The sequence below is a fragment of the Rosa rugosa genome, chromosome 5 (assembly GCF_958449725.1).
Source record: "Rosa rugosa chromosome 5, drRosRugo1.1, whole genome shotgun sequence".
Classification (NCBI taxonomy): Eukaryota; Viridiplantae; Streptophyta; class Magnoliopsida; order Rosales; family Rosaceae; genus Rosa; species Rosa rugosa.
In genome coordinates this window covers 12,927,674-12,945,702 of record NC_084824.1, presented here as the reverse complement: position 1 = coordinate 12,945,702, position 18,029 = coordinate 12,927,674, and the positions used below count along the sequence as shown (strand labels likewise).

The 18,029-nt window shown below is 38.4% G+C and overlaps 2 protein-coding genes across 2 annotated transcripts; one reads left to right on the top strand and one right to left on the bottom strand.

Moving 5' to 3' along the window:
- Nucleotides 1-1,813: 1,813 nt before the first annotated feature.
- LOC133708151 (uncharacterized) lies at nucleotides 1,814-3,226 on the bottom strand. Its single transcript, XM_062133604.1, has 2 exons — nucleotides 2,715-3,226; nucleotides 1,814-2,476 (listed from the first exon to the last, which is right to left on the bottom strand). The coding sequence occupies exon 2, from the start codon at nucleotides 2,439-2,441 to the stop codon at nucleotides 1,875-1,877; it is 567 nt and encodes a 188-aa protein (XP_061989588.1). The 5' UTR covers nucleotides 2,442-2,476; nucleotides 2,715-3,226; the 3' UTR covers nucleotides 1,814-1,874.
- A 1,579-nt stretch (nucleotides 3,227-4,805) lies between these two features.
- On the top strand, nucleotides 4,806-9,590 carry LOC133710094 (ABC transporter B family member 11-like). Its single transcript, XM_062136076.1, has 11 exons — nucleotides 4,806-4,859; nucleotides 4,960-5,135; nucleotides 5,230-5,451; nucleotides 5,532-5,770; nucleotides 5,892-6,417; nucleotides 6,664-6,937; nucleotides 7,063-7,877; nucleotides 7,988-8,254; nucleotides 8,379-8,642; nucleotides 8,734-9,027; nucleotides 9,151-9,590. The coding sequence occupies exons 2-11, from the start codon at nucleotides 4,962-4,964 to the stop codon at nucleotides 9,175-9,177; spliced, it is 3,102 nt and encodes a 1,033-aa protein (XP_061992060.1). The 5' UTR covers nucleotides 4,806-4,859; nucleotides 4,960-4,961; the 3' UTR covers nucleotides 9,178-9,590.
- Nucleotides 9,591-18,029: the final 8,439 nt, after the last annotated feature.

Sequence of the window (18,029 nt, the reverse complement as noted above, 5' to 3'; positions counted from 1 at the left end):
GCTTACAATCGTATCGTATCATGGGTGAGGCTATTTCCACCCTATTAGATACTTTGTTTACCCTACAATTAAATTTTTATTCTGAAACTTCAAATTTCATCCTCAAATAATTTAGAAAAGAAAAAAAAAGATATCACCATTGAAAATCTAAAATTGGAAAAGAAAAAAAGAAAAAAAAATAATAAGCACACCATTATGCTGCAACCCCCCATGCCTTCTAGTTTCCTTTTACTTTTTCGTTTTTTTTTTCTCTTCTCTATCTTCTCCATTCATCAACTACTATGACGTAGAATCAAACACGAGTAACATGAAGTAGAACAAAATAATACTAACCAACAATTTTTTTCACTTGTTGCTATAGCTTGAAAATTTCATGTAACTGATTGTTTGGTAGACTAGCGATGAAGAAGCTGAGATGATAATTTTTTTTTTTTTTTTTTGTATAAAAAGCTGAGATGATAATTAAGATGTCTGTTGGGTAAAGTTTTATTTATCCATAAAATTATCTTTAATTAGAATAATTTTTTCTATTAATAATTGTATTTAAGGACAATTTTGGGATTTCAAAATTTGATGGCAGGGTTGAAATCATTGAGAAGGTGTTTATTATTATTATTATTTTATTCAATTTTTTATTTTTTTGAATAACAGACAATATGAATTCATTAAAAAGAAATGCCAATCAAGCGTGTGTATTTGTCTCTTAACTCAAAATTTGCTTAAACTTTTTTTTTTTTAAGGAACTTGAGTGTCAATCCATTGAACCTAAAATAGGCAACATACGCAATGAAAACCCTTGAAGGGCACTTTGTCACAAGCTTGCAGATCGATTTATTCACCAAGGATTTATGCTTATCTCAACACTTTTACCTCTGTGCCAGCTTGATCTCAGGGCCCTCCCATCAAGCTGAGGAGGGGTGTTAACAGAGTAGTAAAAATTACTATATGTTACCACTTTATTACTGCAGCTTTCATGCTTAATTAGTTAGTGATCTACAGCTATTGTACACGTGTCAATTTCTTATGTAATCTGAGCAAGTTCCCCTCTTTTTCTGTCTAGATAACTCCAAAGCTATCCTAGAAAAAAAGCTCCAAAATCAGTAACCTGACAATACTAGAGTTGTTAATTGTCTAGCAATTCAAACTCCTACACACTAATATTCTTAATCCATAAGACCACCCTATACCGAGGGAGCTTCCCTAACGATGCCTACAGATTCAAAAAACGGCACCTTGTAACCAACTAACCATAAGGCCGACGAGGGCAAGCAAAGAAAACTCAAACAGTCCAAAAGCCAATCAGTAGAGCCCGGTTCACTGGCAAACGAACATGTTAAGATTGACTACAGGAGTTTAATTTGTTGATCTTTTGTATGTTTTTAATCTTCTGTCAAAACTCAAAAAGATGAGTCAGGACACATATTTATGTTTTTGGAACTGAAAAGAAAGATACAGAAAATAATTGGGCCGAATTAATAACAAACTATTTAGTCGTCACCTCCCTTTGTTATTACGGCCATATTTGTATTGCAGTAAACAATTGACATAATTCCGGCCGGCATCAATTCGGAGACTTGTGATTGCACCAATATATGACGACTGGTATGAGCATTGCTTTTGATCTGGTTTCAATAATGAAAAGAAGAAGAGGACCCAAGTGGGTCTGCAAGTGAGTTTATTCCTATTCATTAGTTGCCTAATCTTTGTTTTCATAGACTTGGCATTTAGCTCCCAGTTTTATTCTGGGCCGTCTTCTCCACTCCTGTGTGCAGTGGCGGACCCAGCTTTTGTTTTCTATGGGGGCGTAGTTAAACATAGATAAAAAAAATTATTCGAATAAGTACCTAACAAAAGAATAATTTTAGATCAAACATTTAAAGTTGTCCTCGACGAGACTTCATGTTCTGAAAACGCTGGATGATAGGCTCATTGTCAATAGCATTAAATACATCTTTTTCAAGATACACAGTCAAACAATCATTCAACCATTGATCTCCCATTTTGTTTCGCATTTGATTCTTCACAATATTCATAGCAGAGAATGCCCTTTCTACAGAAGCTGTTGCAACTGGAAGTGTTAATGCCAATTTAATGAGCAAATAAACTAATGGATATACCTCATGCTTTCTTGTCTCCACTAGTCTTTTGGCAAGTTCAGCAATTCCTTTCAATTCGGAAAACCATGCATTAGAACGCATGTCATTAACATAAGTTTGCAGCTGACTTTCTAGCACCCGTAGATCCATGGAAGAAAAATCATGTGAGTACAATTGAGCAAGGCGGATCAACTTTCTCTTGTCAAAAGCAGAAAATGAATCATTAGGAGATAAACATGCCAAACAAAGTAACAACTCAGTATTAGCCTCGTTGAAACGATTATTGAGCTCTTGTAGTTGCAAATCAATCACAGCATTGAAAAAATCAACATGATAATAATGCATATTTGTGAGATTAGGAGCCTTGCGCCTTGATTTTCCTGGAGCATAATACATATCATCCATATTAAGGACATCAATATTTTGCTCAACACAAAAACTAGACACTTCCTCCAAAAGTAAATTTCAAATATGTAAATGAATAAAGGCTAATTTTTTCTAATCCAATTAAACTATTAAACCACACAACAATAATCAAATATTGCACTTTACAACTTTAAATTCAAAAGATTAAGAAAGAAAATTTTTGTGAAAATATAGAGAACAAGAAAAACTAACCTGTGTTGTACTTGTTGCCTTGTTGGTTAGAATCAACAGAAGTAGAAGTATAGAGAAAATGATTTGTTTGCTGTGAAAAAATATTTTGTCTTATGATGCTTCATCAGTTCATTCATGATTCATCTCCTGCCTCCTGGCCTCCTGGGTTAATCACAGATTCAGAGTTGCCCTCATCAGTTTAGAGCTACTTTAGGCTGTATCTCTTCACGGTCTGGACTCTAGAGACATTTGGTGGCTGCTTTCCTTGTTTTGGGGGCGTAGTGGAACGTGGGATCTTGGTGATGTGGGGAATATTATGCTTTTATGTCTATTTAGCATTAAATATTTCTGTTTTTTATGGCTCACGTTTCACTTCATCATCACCACTTATAGATATATTATATATATACTTGTTAAAGTAATTAAGTGGGGGCATTCTCACACTTCTACCTTCTGTTGATTCTGACCAACAAGGCAACAAGCGTTCTCTACAAAATTTGAGTGGGCGCGTCAGCCCCCCCTTGTCCCTAGCTGGGTCCGCCAGTGCCTGTGTGTATAGTTGTATGATCTTCATGTTATTAGTACGCTTAAGTATGAGTCACTAAGGCTTAATTATGAGTTACTGAGACTGTACAAATATCCCAGCTAGCTTTTCTTTCGGGCATCAACATAGTACAATATTGTAGATGCTGAGAATAAAAGGACAAATAATTAGTGAGAATCATCACCTATGCCTCTTTCGGCTAAAGACTTAATCACTGAGATTGTACAAAAAGACAGATAAGAGACTACTATATATGACAAAGATGGTCTTTTCTATACTATATATGGCAAGATGAGGATCAGTACAATTGATCGACCACTGGTATATAGAGCCATGCATGTAGTTTCATACCAGGATCCTAGAGCGGCTGAATGGCAACAGAATTGAAATGATGATATTACCAACTTACCCATATAACCAAATCAATGCCAGAGAACTACAATGGTATTTCAATCATGTAACTAGTATTATTGTTATTATTTTAGTGTATAGTTTGAATGTCTCTAATCATCTGTATCTGCCGTTTGTGAGCGGCACGTTGATGTGCTTGCTTATAAAGCCATGCCCGCATGAAAATGCAACACACTCATCAACTCATTTCCAGAAAAAAGTGGTAAACCTGATTCCTCAATAGTCCTTTGCAGTCTATTTGATATTTTATGTCCCCTGCAACACTTTTAAGTTGGATACTTGGTGTGCGTTCGTTATGTCTGCTCTTTTGTGTCCCTCTCTTTAGCATGCATAATTAGGTCACTTAGTTTCTTTCTCGTTGTCTTTCATTATTTGAATTTCTGTTTCCTGTTAGTTACTCTCTTTTAGTTCAGACCACATTTTTTACTTTTTTTTTTTTTTTTTTTTTTTTGGTATCTTGCAGCTGTGATATCAGTTTCACTACCCAAGTTTTCTGTGGTTCTGTGAAAACATGTCTGAGGAGAATTCTTTGGGTGGAGATGCAATCACCAAGCAAGACACTGCATCAAATAGCCACTCAGCAGTGACGGTGGGTTCCAAAGAAAACCGACAAGATATAAGCAAGAGCAAGGAGGATGGAACTAAAACAGTACCACTTTACAAACTTTTCTCATTTGCTGATTCCACGGATTACCTATTAATGTTTGTTGGTACAATCAGCGCTATTGGTAATGGACTCTGTATGCCTCTACTGATCCTAGTCATGGGAGATATGATTACTTCTTTTGGAGAAACTGGGAATAACAAGAGAGTGGCTGATGCAGTCTCTAAGGCAAGTCTTCTAGGATTAAAACCAGATATATAGTCATTGCTGTTGAGGCAACATAGTCCACTATGCAGTACCATAGAATAAAGCTCCACTTCATGCATAACTCATCTGGTTTCATCAGAATTTGTCTCAATTGAGCTTCAACTATTTAACGGGGCAGGGAAACGAGTTATTATGGATTTCTGGTGTCTCTAGTTTACTTGCCAAAACAGTATAAGTTCTGCATTAAGCGATTCTATTTTTCACTAAATTGGCTATATATATATGTATGTAACTGTTGATAGGTAGCTATAATGAGAGCTAATTTGGCAATTTCAATATCCTCAGGTGGCTCTGAAGTTCATTTACTTGGCTTTTGGGGCTGCTGCTGCAGCATTTCTGCGTAAGTACATTGCCTTCCCTGCTACACTAAAACTTGCCATCTCTCCTTAATAAAAAGTTAGGCCTAATGCAAACTGAAAAACTTGATTTCTGTCTGCTAGAGATGTCTTGCTGGATGATCACTGGAGAGAGACAGGCTGCAAGAATTAGAAGTTTATACTTGACAACAATATTAAGGCAAGATGTTAGCTTTTTTGATAAAGAAATCAACAGTGGGGAAATTATTGGGAGGATGTCAGGTGATACTGTGATCATCCAAGAGGCAATGGGTGAGAAGGTATGAATATGTAATTATGTATGCAAGAAAAATGGCTCATGACTTTGCTATCCTCTCCTATAACACTAAAGTTTATTCACTTTTCTTAGCGCAGATAGGAAGTTTTATCCAGTTAGTTGCAACATTCATAGGTGGCTTTGTTATAGCATTTTCTGAGGGATGGCTTCTCACCCTTGTCATGCTATCCTCTATTCCACCTCTTGTCTTCTCTGGTGCTGTCATGAACCATTTCGTAGTGAAATTGGCGTCCCGTGGACAAGCTGCATATTCAGGAGGAGCAACTGTGGTAGAACAGACAATTGGTTCAATCAGAACTGTATGAATACTTACTTGTCTTACAACTGTTTACTTTTTCTCTTTTTATGCAACTACCGATGACTGGTACTCCTCATGCAGGTTGCATCATTCACGGGGGAGAAACAAGCTATATATAACTACAACAACTCCTTAAATAAGGCATACACATCCGGTGTACAAGAGGGTTGGGCATCTGGTCTGGGTTTTGGTGTGCTTATGCTTGTGGTATTTTGTACTTACGCCTTGGCTGTATGGTTTGGTGGAATAATGATACTTGAAAGAGGATATAAAGGAGGAGATGTCATGACAGTAATTTTTTCTGTGTTAATTGGCTCTGTGTAAGTTGCACTTTATCAAATTTGTATCCGTGTATTGACCAATCCCTCCCCCCTTCACTCAGTTGATATTTGATGTTGCAAAAAATATGCAGTATGAAAACTTTTCTTGCTAAATTTTCAGGTCTCTTGGGAAAGCATCTCCATGCATGAGTGCATTTGCTCCTGGACAAGCGGCAGCTTTTAAGATGTTTGACGCGATTAACAGAAAGCCGAAGATAGATGCGTATGATACTAATGGGCGAGTTTTAAAAGATATTAGTGGAGACATAGAACTGAGGGATGTTTATTTTAGTTATCCCACAAGACCAGAGGAGCAACTATTCCAAGGATTTTCACTCTTAATACAAAGCGGTGCAACTGCTGCTTTGGTTGGACAGAGCGGAAGTGGTAAATCAACCGTTATCAGTATGATTGAGAGGTTTTATGACCCCCAGGCTGGTGAAGTTCTTATTGATGGTGTTAATCTGAAAGAGTTCCAACTGAAATGGATCAGACAGAAAATAGGCCTCGTCAGCCAGGAACCAGTTTTATTTACAGGTATCATTAAAGATAATATTGCCTATGGAAAGGATGGTGCAACAACTGAAGAAATAAGGGCTGCTGCTGAGCTTGCCAATGCTGCAAAATTCATAGATATATTGCCACTGGTATTTCACTTTATACTTTCTTCCAGTATTTTTTCCTCTTTCTTTGAATTCTTTATTTATTTATTTTTTTCCAATCATGGCAGATTAAAGAGACATGCATGTAGTGACATATCTTATGATTACATTCAAGAATTAATCTTTTAAGCACAATAAAAGAGTAGACACAATGGTTTATATATTTTCGATAAATAATGTAGCACAACTCCTCTTTTTCTGATTTGTGGTTTCTGTGATTTGATAATATAGGGAATAGATACAATGGTTGGTGAGCATGGAACACAGCTATCTGGAGGACAAAAGCAACGAATTGCTATAGCTAGAGCAATTCTGAAGAACCCAAAAATTCTACTTTTAGATGAAGCCACAAGCGCTCTTGACGCAAATTCTGAGAGAATTGTGCAGGAGGCACTAGACAAAGTAATGATCAACCGAACTACTGTCATTGTAGCCCACCGCTTGAGCACAGTAAGGAATGCTGACACCATTGCTGTAATACATCAAGGAGCAGTTGTTGAAGAAGGTAATGCATTGTGCATTTGCTATCATCATTATTTTCTCAGTATTTTTCAGTAATTTTGTGTACAATGATATGGTCTAATTCTTAATTAATGAGTGCGTCAGATACTGATCTCTTGAACTGAGCAGGACCACATTCTGAGCTAATTAAGGATCCTGATGGAGCATATAGCCAGCTTATAAGGTTGCAAGAAATTATTAGCGTGTCAGAACATACTGGTCTAAATATTGAGGAATCATTTCCAAGAAGAAGTAGTGGTCGTCACTCATTCTCAATCTCATATGGTATTCCTACTGCAAGCGGTGTGCTTGAAACAACACCATTAGAACTTGATATTCGTGCTTTAACACCATCGAAAGGGACTCCAGAAGTCTCTCTTCGCCGCCTGGCTTACCTGAACAAGCCAGAGATACCAGTGCTACTTCTAGGTACTATAGTTGCAGCAGTCAATGGGGTAATCTTCCCTGTTTATGGTAGTTTGTTGTCAACTGTAATCAAGACCTTCTTTGAGCCGCCTCATGAACTCCGTAAGAATTCAAAGTTTTGGGCAACAATCTTTGTTATTCTTGGAGTGGTATCTTTCTTGGCACAATCATCAAGAGCATACCTTTTTGCTGTGGCGGGTTGCAGGTTGATAAGACGAGTTCGAGCAATGTGCTTTGAGAAGGTGGTTTACATGGAAGTAAGTTGGTTTGATGAAGCTGAGAACTCAAGTGGTGTAATTGGGGCAAGGCTTTCTACAGATGCAGCTTCTTTGAGAGGACTTGTTGGAGATGCTCTTGGTTTGGTGGTTCAGAATACAGCAACAGCAATTGCTGGGATGATTATTGCTTTTGGTGCAAATTGGCAACTTTCTCTTGTAATGCTTGTTCTGTTACCTTTATTAGGAGTAAATGGATATTTTCAAGTCCAGTACATGAAAGGATTCAGTGCAGATGCAAAGGTAATTTTCCAAATTCAATTATTTTCAAACAAAATATAACATGGAGGAGCTGATGTTGTGTTTCCATTCCATAACTAACATATCAAATGCTGAAATTTTAATGGTTGCAGAAAATGTACGAGGACGCAAGCCAAGTAGCTAGTGATGCTGTGGGGAGTATTCGGACAATTGCTTCCTTTTGTGCTGAACAGAAGGTGATGGAGTTGTACAAGAAAAAATGTGAAGGCCCTATTAAGACGGGGATAAGACAAGGGTTGGTTTCTGGGATAGGTTTTGGGCTATCTCTTTTCTTACAGTTTTCAGTGTTCGCTGTAATTTTTTATATTGGAGGTCTACTTGTTGCAGCAGGCAAGACAACATTCTCTGCAGTTTTCCAGGCAAGTTTTTCTGCCTTGTCCTACAAACCTTTAGTACTATATTGGCAGCTGTTAAATAAGTACTCATTAGTCGAAACCTATTTACTATTTGCCATTGTTAATATTTTCCTCTCCGGTTATGCAGGTTTTCTTTGCTGCCACTATGGCTTCTGTTGGACTCGCCCAGTCAAGCTCCCTAGCACCTGATGTAAGTAAAGGAAAGGGTTCTGCTGCTTCAATATTCGCAATTCTTGACCGGAAATCAAGAATAGACTCTAGTGATAACTCCGGCATGACAATAGAAAATGTGAAGGGAGAAATTGAATTTCACCGTGTCAGTTTCAAGTATCCTAGTAGACCTGACGTGCAAATTTTCAACGATCTTTGCTTGACCATTAGTCATGGGAAGGTACTGTAGTGTCAACTGTCAAGTAATACTCTTATCCATTTTCTAGCACTACAAAAGATTTTGGAACTTACGCTTAAATTATGTTATTTAGACAATTGCTCTGGTTGGTGAAAGTGGAAGTGGGAAATCGACAGTGGTCTCTTTGCTCCAGAGATTTTACGACCCCAACTCTGGTCACATTACATTGGATGGAATCGAAATCCAGAAACTACAGTTGAAGTGGTTGAGACAGCAAATGGGGCTGGTGAGCCAGGAGCCTCTGTTGTTTAACGACACTATCCGAGCCAACATTGCATATGGAAAGGATGGAGAGGCAACCGAGGCTGAAATTATAGCTGCTGCAGAACTCGCAAATGCACACCAGTTCATTAGTAGTTTACAACATGTGAGTGCTGAGTTAAAAAGTTTTAGCAAATTCTTTTCGGCTACATTCAGTATTAATATTATATTACCTTGGCGCTGCATAAATGCTGAAGACTCATGCATGTTACATTTAAAAACAATGCAGGGTTACGATACAATAACTGGAGAGTGAGGGGTCCAATTGTCCGGCGGACAGAAGCAAAGAATAGCTACTGCAAGAGCTATTATGAAGGCACCAAAGATATTACTACTAGATGAAGCCACAAGTGCTCTTGATGCTGAATCTGAACGTGTGGTTCAAGATGCATTGGACCGAATTATGGTGGATCGGACAACAATCATGGTTGCTCACCGGTTGTCCACAATCAAGGGTGCAGATTTGATTGCTGTGGTAAAAAATGGAGCCATTGCAGAGAAAGGAAAGCATGAAACTTTGATCAATATCAGCAATGGCATTTATGCTTCTTTGGTAGAATTACATGCAAGTGCCTCATTTTAGAGAGCTCTCTATTAATCTTTGTGGAATAATGCAGTAAAATAAGTAGGAGGAAAAGAAATGTAAATGTAACTTTCTTCAGAAATGTAAATGGGCAAAATGTATATGAACATAAGACTGAGTTATTTCTCTCTAAAATATAAGAAACTTTTAAAAAATAGAAATAATAGTTTTAATGGGTGACCTTTTATGACGAACACTCGGTCAGAAAAGGTTTGTTTTTGACGAACACGTACTCGGTCAGAAAAGGTTTGTCCCTATTAATTAATAATTATTGGGTGATTATTATTTACAGTAAAGGTCTTGATTATTATTAAGTAAACCTTCATGCTTCATCAGGTAAAGTGTGTTGCCTATTTTTATTATTTAGCTAATATTTTCTTGTATTGTGCAAGCAAAGTATGTCTGTAGTATGAATGATTTCAATTTGTCGTTTTTTTGTGTGTATTTAATCTTCATTGAGGTCATTATCACTTTACCTAGCTCGAGCTTCTTGATATTTACACCCTTCTACATATCTACACTCGTGATTTCATCATCTCATAGCTTTTCTCACCTAAAGGATAGTTGTTGAGTGACTACAGAGAATAAGTGAATATGATGACAAAACATAAATTAATGAACCCAATTTTAAGTTGATATGATTTCAGGTTTTAAATTTAATACATATCATCGAGATCCAATTGTACTCACATTCCCTTAAATTATACCTAAGGTGAACATAATTGTTTATGAAAGTACTTTAGTATTCATCAATTTGAATCATTTTTGTGCAGTCCTTACTTTTCCGATCAATATTTTGAGAAATTCTAGAAGTGGTGTTAGCTCAGTGGTTAGAGCACCCACTACCTATGTACGAAGTCATGGGTTCGAGTCACCATGGGGGCAAGAGTGAAACTCTTTGATCCTCTTTTAAAAAAAAGAGAAAAAAAAAAATTTCTAGAAAGCAAATCATGTCAATGAAACATTATCAATACTTAACGGGAAAATGCTAATCATTAGATTATATTGATTAAAATTTTTTAATACAAGTACACCAATGACAAATTTAGAAGTATAGACACAAATAATTTAAAATAATTACCCCTATTTTTTTGTGTAACTAAAAATAAATAATCCTGACCTTGAGATTGTCGTGCGGTTGGTGTTTTTTTTTTTTTTTGAAGTAAAGGTTCATTGCATTAAATGACCACCCAAAAATCCAGAGTCTAACGTACACTTAAATACAGAAAAATGGTGGGGTAACGACCAAGCTCCTATCTAACTAATGTAAACTCATTACAAGTCAACTTGAGCCCGCTTTGTAAAGCGAACCCATAAACAAAGCACAACTCCGCGTCTTCTAGGGCAAAATCATTGACTAGCATCTCTATTAGCCAGACGTGCAATTGCAGTACCAACAGAGAGCCACATCCTAACAAACAAATAGGAGCAATTCCTTATCCATAAGCCTCTTGAAAAAAAATGTCAATCTTATTCCAGATAATTGGGAGTTAGCAGTCTTGATCCCAAAACGATTGGTCATGGACCATATACCAGCCCAAATGCCCAAGAGTGTCCACCTCTTAGGCCAGGCCCACTTCCATCACTAAGTAATCAATGAGGGTGGCAATACACCCTCTCTACTGGCCCACAACATAGAGCCAATCAACCCACGTTTGAGCCTAGGCCCAAAAGCCCAAGCCAAAACCTGAGCAGAGTGAGCAGAAGCCTTTCCCTTCTGCCATCCCGTTTGCACTACCGCCATGAAATCCGGTGGCCTTCTCTTCCACCCCATCAGCCGCCGCTCGGCCAACGTTGACAGCAAATGCCCTTAACGTTGACAAAAACTGATGACCGGATCTGCACCGGTAATCAGAACACCACTAGTAAAAGCTTATCGTTGATACTATGCCCTGCGCTCGATCTCCACCGGACTCTAACTCGCAATCCGGCAAGCCAAGGTCCAAATCCATAAAACACAAACGCAAATACCGCAACCCTTCTCCGACTATTCCAAACACGCCTGAGAAAGAAATCCACACCACGCCTGGTCCTAGACCGACGCTATACACGGTCGAGCACTACGCCATCGTCTGCTCGAACCCTAGGTCTAGGTCTAGGTCTATGTTCGCTTACTTCAGGCTCTATTTGTGCTGTTGGTGTTGGATGAGACCAAAAGATGAGTATTGAGAAAACATATAGTAATTCTTGTAAGGGAGAGGATCCTCTCCTGAGCTAGATTTCTAGCTGAGCTTCCTGACCTTTTCATCTTATTCCACCACGTGTCCAAAGACACATCTAATGGCTCATATCTATTCATGACCATACCTTATCTCCTCTCCTCTCTCTTGCATATCGATCTTATTTTCCCAGAACCCAATTTGAGGCACATGTTCTCTCTCTCTCACATCTGCTATGCCTTGAAGCCTCATCAAACTCCATGTTGTTGCATCTGCTCCAGCTTCGAATTCCCATTCACAGCCCCTTGGAGAATCAAATAAAAAACAAAGTAGATAACCCAGGTCTCGAAAGAAAAACCTCAAAAGATTCAATTTTCATGTTCTATTTCTCAAAAATATTCAATTTTCATCTTCTATTTCTTAGAGATTCCGGTTGATATTTAATTGAAAATACAACCTTAATTTGGTCTGGGTACTTGGGTAAGAAGAGAAAAGAGTGAATGCCAATGGATTGAACTGAACGATTATAGTTTTACCAAAGTTTTGATTTGATTTGATTTTGATGAGGACATGAGGTTCAATCTCAGATTTTACCTAGAAACTGGTTTCTTTTCTTAGAAACAAAAACAAATCAAATTAGAATCAGATTTGGCTAAGACCCAGGCACCAGTTTTAACTAAGCTTGAGATTTTGGTGAGGTTCAATCTCAGTTACCCAAGTTCCTGAGATCTGAATGATTGTTTTTATTTTTTTGGGTCTGTATGAAATTGAAGGGAGCAAGGAAGAGAAAAACAAAAAAAAAATCTTAATGATCATGAAGAAAGGTGGAGGACTGGAGTTGATTAAGACGAAGAAGAAGGAGAGAGAGAGCAGTCAGTAAGAGAATGAGAATGTTTTGGTCATGTTACAGCCGTTGGATTAAGCTGCAAAAGATAAAATAAGTACAATGTAAAATAGGAGCCATTGGATGTGTCTTTAGACACGTGGCGAAATAAGATGAAAAGGTCAGGAAGCTCAGCTAGAAATCTAGCAGGCCTTCTTGTAATGGTCATACCTGGACCAAACGGTCCCTAGTGCAATTTCTAGGGCACTATTATTCGATGTTGTAAACTTTAGTTATCCAAGAGGCTAGGCTTCCCCATTATTAATTAGAATACGTAAGTACAATCTATGACTGTCATTAGCTGTAAGAATAATAATTGGTACTGCTTTGACCACTCTCCCCCATTGATGGCTAAAATTTCCTTTGAGCAGAGCAAAGCTCACCGCCTAAAACATAAAATTCAAATGATTGCTGTTGGCCATCCGGTACTCTACCAATATGGCAAAGTCAGTGTCTGTAAACATACAAAGAGTAAATTATAGTCAAGAGCAAGATCTCTATTGGAGTAAAAAAGATGAATGGTTGGTATTCTTTATAAAAGAGATATCAGAGTGCAGGCTGGTACATACATACATACATACAAGATATATTAATGTAAATAAGCAATGTTGTCGCATGTCATGACAGTTAATGAAAACATGAAAACATGAAAACATGGGGGCAAAGACATTAACATGTAATGGACGATAGCCTGGTATAGTATGAAACCAGAGAAGTAAAGAAGGCTAAGTATTGCAATAGGGTAGTTCTTGTTACATGATAAATACCAATTCCAGACAGCTAATACATGCAGAAAGAAACCAGTATGTTACGTGGAAAGAAACATTCAGTTTGTGAGGAAAGATCCTGTTGGGGTTTCCTTCCATGCACATTGGGCCTGCTAAGTGCTAACCGGGTTTGACCCAAATATGTTAGAAGCGTAAGTACAAGTTCAAGCTTCGGAATTGAACTCAAACGGTCTAACCCACAACAAATCAATCATTCCCATGAAGAAACAGAAGATGCCGGACAGAGGCATAACGAATGCAGCGGAAACCTGCAACCTAATGATGTTTTTGCTTTCTTCAACTAAGGACATGCGTTACAGAAATCAGGAATAGGATGAATCATTTTCGTCATCTATTGAAACCATTGTTGAAATCGTTCCATGAGTTTTAGAATATACCAAACAAGGGATAATAATGTAGTTGAATTGTCACGCCCCGGATTTTGAATAACAAATCCAAATCCGAAACATGAATTAATACAACTCACATAAATACAACCTGAATTTTTTTCTCAAAACAACCACACCTCACATCGCTCGATATTACATAAACCAAATCTCAAATTTGTTTATTACAGCACACTCTCACCAAATTATATTGTAAGGCTCAAATGAGCATAACTCACCTCACAATTACAATTGCTGTAAAACTAAAACAAATTCTCTAACCCGCACGATCACCGTCCTGATTTTCCTGACCTGTAGGATTACCCGCTACACAATTTGAATAGTGTACCGGGATTGCAACAACACAAACCCGGTAAGCTTTTGACAGCTCGTATGAGTAAATGAAAGGATTGCACGATTTAAAGTAACCAAATCAACTCAAGCATAAATTCAACTCAAGTATTTTCTTTGCATAATAATTGAAGTGTACAACGTCACTTCAAGCATCAATCAACTCACATCTCAACATGACTACTCAAAAACAAACAACTGTTTACTCAATATATACTCACAGGCTTATGATTTATTTATATAAATCATCCCATGCAGTATATTATACTTACAGGCTTATGATTAATTAGATTAATCACCCCATTCAGTATATCATACTTACAGGCTTATGATTAATTATATTAATCACCCCATTCAGTATGTCATGTCATACCCAAGGGCATATGATAACTCGTTTATCCCCCAAGCAGTATGACAGCAGACAGACTAGAGCTCTAACTGAATCGTAGAGTGTCACCTTGGCCAAGGTTCACCCTTACGAAAATATTTGCCTCAAATCACTCGACTCCTCATTTAACTCATCTCAACGACTCAACTATAGCACTTTACTCAATTACTCTTTATCACACTCAACTCAACCTATAAGATAAATTATATCTTCTAGAGAGTAATGCTCGAATTGTAAATCAATCGCATCAATTCCACACTTCACCAAATACCACACATCCAATATATATTCCACGTAAATATATATATACGTAGTCACCCACACAAGAATGACCACTAATACCAACTATAGTTCACATGCATTTAAAAATCGATAAATTCATTTTTATACTTTAAATACATTTTACTTACCTATGGACCGTAGTCGATCAAGTCCATATAATTTAAAACAAATATTGATTTTCTTAAAACAGTTTTCACAAAATCACTATAGAATTCAATCACTGAATTTCGGTTCGTAAATGAACCATGTGCGATTTTACTCACCTCGATATTCCCGCTGCGTCTTCAATTTAACACAATACACACCGAAATCGTTCACCCAAGGGAGACCGTCAATCACCTAATCACACATGACCTTATTTTAGCCAATAACTCAAAAACATACTTAAACGACAATCCAACGGTCGGATCGAAATTAAATGATGATCCAACGGTTGGATCCTCACGGATCGCCTTTAGGATCACCCTCCAAAAATCATCACGAAGATCCAACGGTCAGATCTTCCTGAATCGTCCTTACTAACATCTTCACAAATTTATACGAAAATCCGACGGACGGATTCTCACGAATCGCCTCCCTAATCACTGTTTTGCATTTATACGAAGATCCAACGGTCGGATCTTCGCCCATGACCACACAAAGTCATCGGGACAGTCATACGATCAACATGTTATAATTTGAAGTAAAACCGATGGTCAGATCTTCGCAGATCGTAAACCGAAGATAAACCGTAAAAACGTTAAATAGTAACGTCAAAACGTAAATCCATTATTTATCCACATTTTCTAAAATAACCTTGTAATATATCAAAACGCTCGTATGGATGCGTAGATCATCGTCCAGATAATATAAACTCAAAATAAGGTCCGACCCGCCGCCACAAGCGGAGGTCAGACGGTGGTCAACGCGGCGGTCAACGAAGGTCAACCACCTCTGATGCAAAAGTCGTCAACTACAAACTTCTTCAAAATGAAAGGGAGATCAACTTTCATACCTGGAGCTAAGCCTGGTTCGGCCTAGATCGTCCTAGATCAAGCGTTGAAGTTGGATTAATCTCGGCCGCACGATCGGATCCTAGATTGAATCAGAGGCGTTCAAAAAGTCAAACCTTGATCTAGCGGTCTACACTCAAAATCGTGATGAAAGACTTACATGGGGATGATCAGGGGGAAGAGGAGATCACGAAAATGGGAAGGATCGGCCCGTGCAACGCCAGCGTCGACGTTTTCCGGCCGGGTCGGTTTCGCTCGTCTAGGTGTCTTCGATCCAGCTTTCGGGGCAGCGGCGGGCCAAGACCACACCGGAGGGCGTCTGGGCGTGGAGCGGCGATCACGGTGGTGTCCGGGTCCGGGGCTGGAGGACGCCGGAGGAGGGCCGTTCGGCCGGGTCGGGTCGAGCGGTTCGGCCGCGTGGGAGAGGAGAGAGAACGGAGGGTTTCGGGGACTGTTTAGCAAAAATTAGATTTTTTCGTCCTTAATGAAAAAATCAGAAAATTTTCCTATTTATAGAAAATTCCCAAATTTCAAATATTCATAACTTATTCATACGAACTCCGAATATTGTGTTCCACATATGCACGAGATCGTATCGACGAGCCCTACAACTTTTATGCAGGAAGTTTTCCCAAATTCCGTATGTATAAAAAGTCAATTTCCACGAGCCCCTAAATAACGTTCGATTTCGAAAATTAATCGTTCAAACTAATTCCACAACTTCTCCGAGACTCGTACTAGCTCCCACTATCGTGAAATCATTTCTAAAAAATCCACGGAATTTAATTTGGATTTTTCGGGGTATTACATGAATCATCTTGGTTTGCGTAGAAAACAATGTAGATTTGGGGCAAGGGAAAAAAGTACAAACAGTACCCAACCTAAGGCCGACTCCGAATTTCTATACCCAAGTTTCTGAAACTATCACAATGGTACCTGGAATTCCCAACCCGACCCAATATTCATACACGCCGTCCATGACAGAGTTAATTCTTGTGCCAGGTGCCATGGGTTAAGGGATATTTTGGTCACTTCATTCACTCAGACTTTTTTTAATATTTTTTTTCCTTATCTCAATTTTTTTCTCCTTCTGGTGATTTCACCAGGAGAGCTTTTGGGTCCTTATGCTCAGCTCTCTTTGCGCCTGCTTCTCTCTTTGACCACCTTGGTCACACCTACATCACCCGACTCTCAAACCTTGAGCACCACTGCCATCAATTGGAGGAAAATCTTCCTCCATGCCACCACCCATATCCATGTAAGGAGCAGCGCCTCCCTGATATATCTTGGCAATGATGGAATTGCAATTTCTTTCGAGCTCATTCACCTTGTCATCAAACTCTTCAGCCTCAGCGAGCTGATTGCCGTCTAGCCATTGGATAGCCTAATCGATTGCATCTTCAATCTTCTTCTGGTCTTCTGCGTTGAGCATGGAAGCAATCTTCTCATCTTTAATGGTGTTCCTCGCTTGAATCTACACCTTTGGAATCAGGACCTTCTGGTGTTTGCAATTGAGGTCGGAATCGGCACCTCCCAAGCCTTACGACTTTGTTTTCTGTTTGTGTTTCTTGTTGTTTGGGTTTGGCTTTTGGCCATTCTTTTTCTGTGTTTAGATTAAGGTTTGTTTGCTTGATTGCTTTTGTATTTCCTACCTAGTTGCTGGGTTTTGTTGTACTATATTTTGAATTAATGCAAGTTCTTGGTTTTGCTTGATAGCATGTTTCTGGGTTTGTTAGATTTGAATGGGGACACGAGAGAGAGAGAGAGAGAGAGAGAGAGAGAGAGAGAGAGAGAGAGAGAGAGAGAGAGAGAGAGAGAGAGAGAGAGAGAGAGAGAGAGAGAGAGAGAGAGAGAGAGAATGAGTTTTCTGGGTTTCAATGAGGACGAAAGAGAGAGATAACAATACCTTCTTTTTTAAAAATTTCTCTCTTCATTAATTATTAATATTATTAATGCTAATTTTAAAAACTTAACCACTTGGTCGGATTTACCCCTAAAAATACGCCACCTGGCATGTGGCTTAACGCCGTTATGGACGGCAGGTATGAATATTGGGTCGGGCAAAGTATTTGGGGTACCATTGTGATAGTTTCAGAAACTTGGGTATAGAAATTCGGAGTCGGTCATAAATTGGGTACTGTTTGTATTTTTTTCCCTTGGGGCAATTAGAAGAACAGTTTCTAAGCAAATCCCAAAAAAAACCACATCACCACCACAACAGTATCCAGTAAATTGGCCTCATCAAAAACCTCACAGTTTTCTTGTAAAAACAAAAGAGTGCAACTACTATTTTGAAAAACAGCACCAACATAGTGAA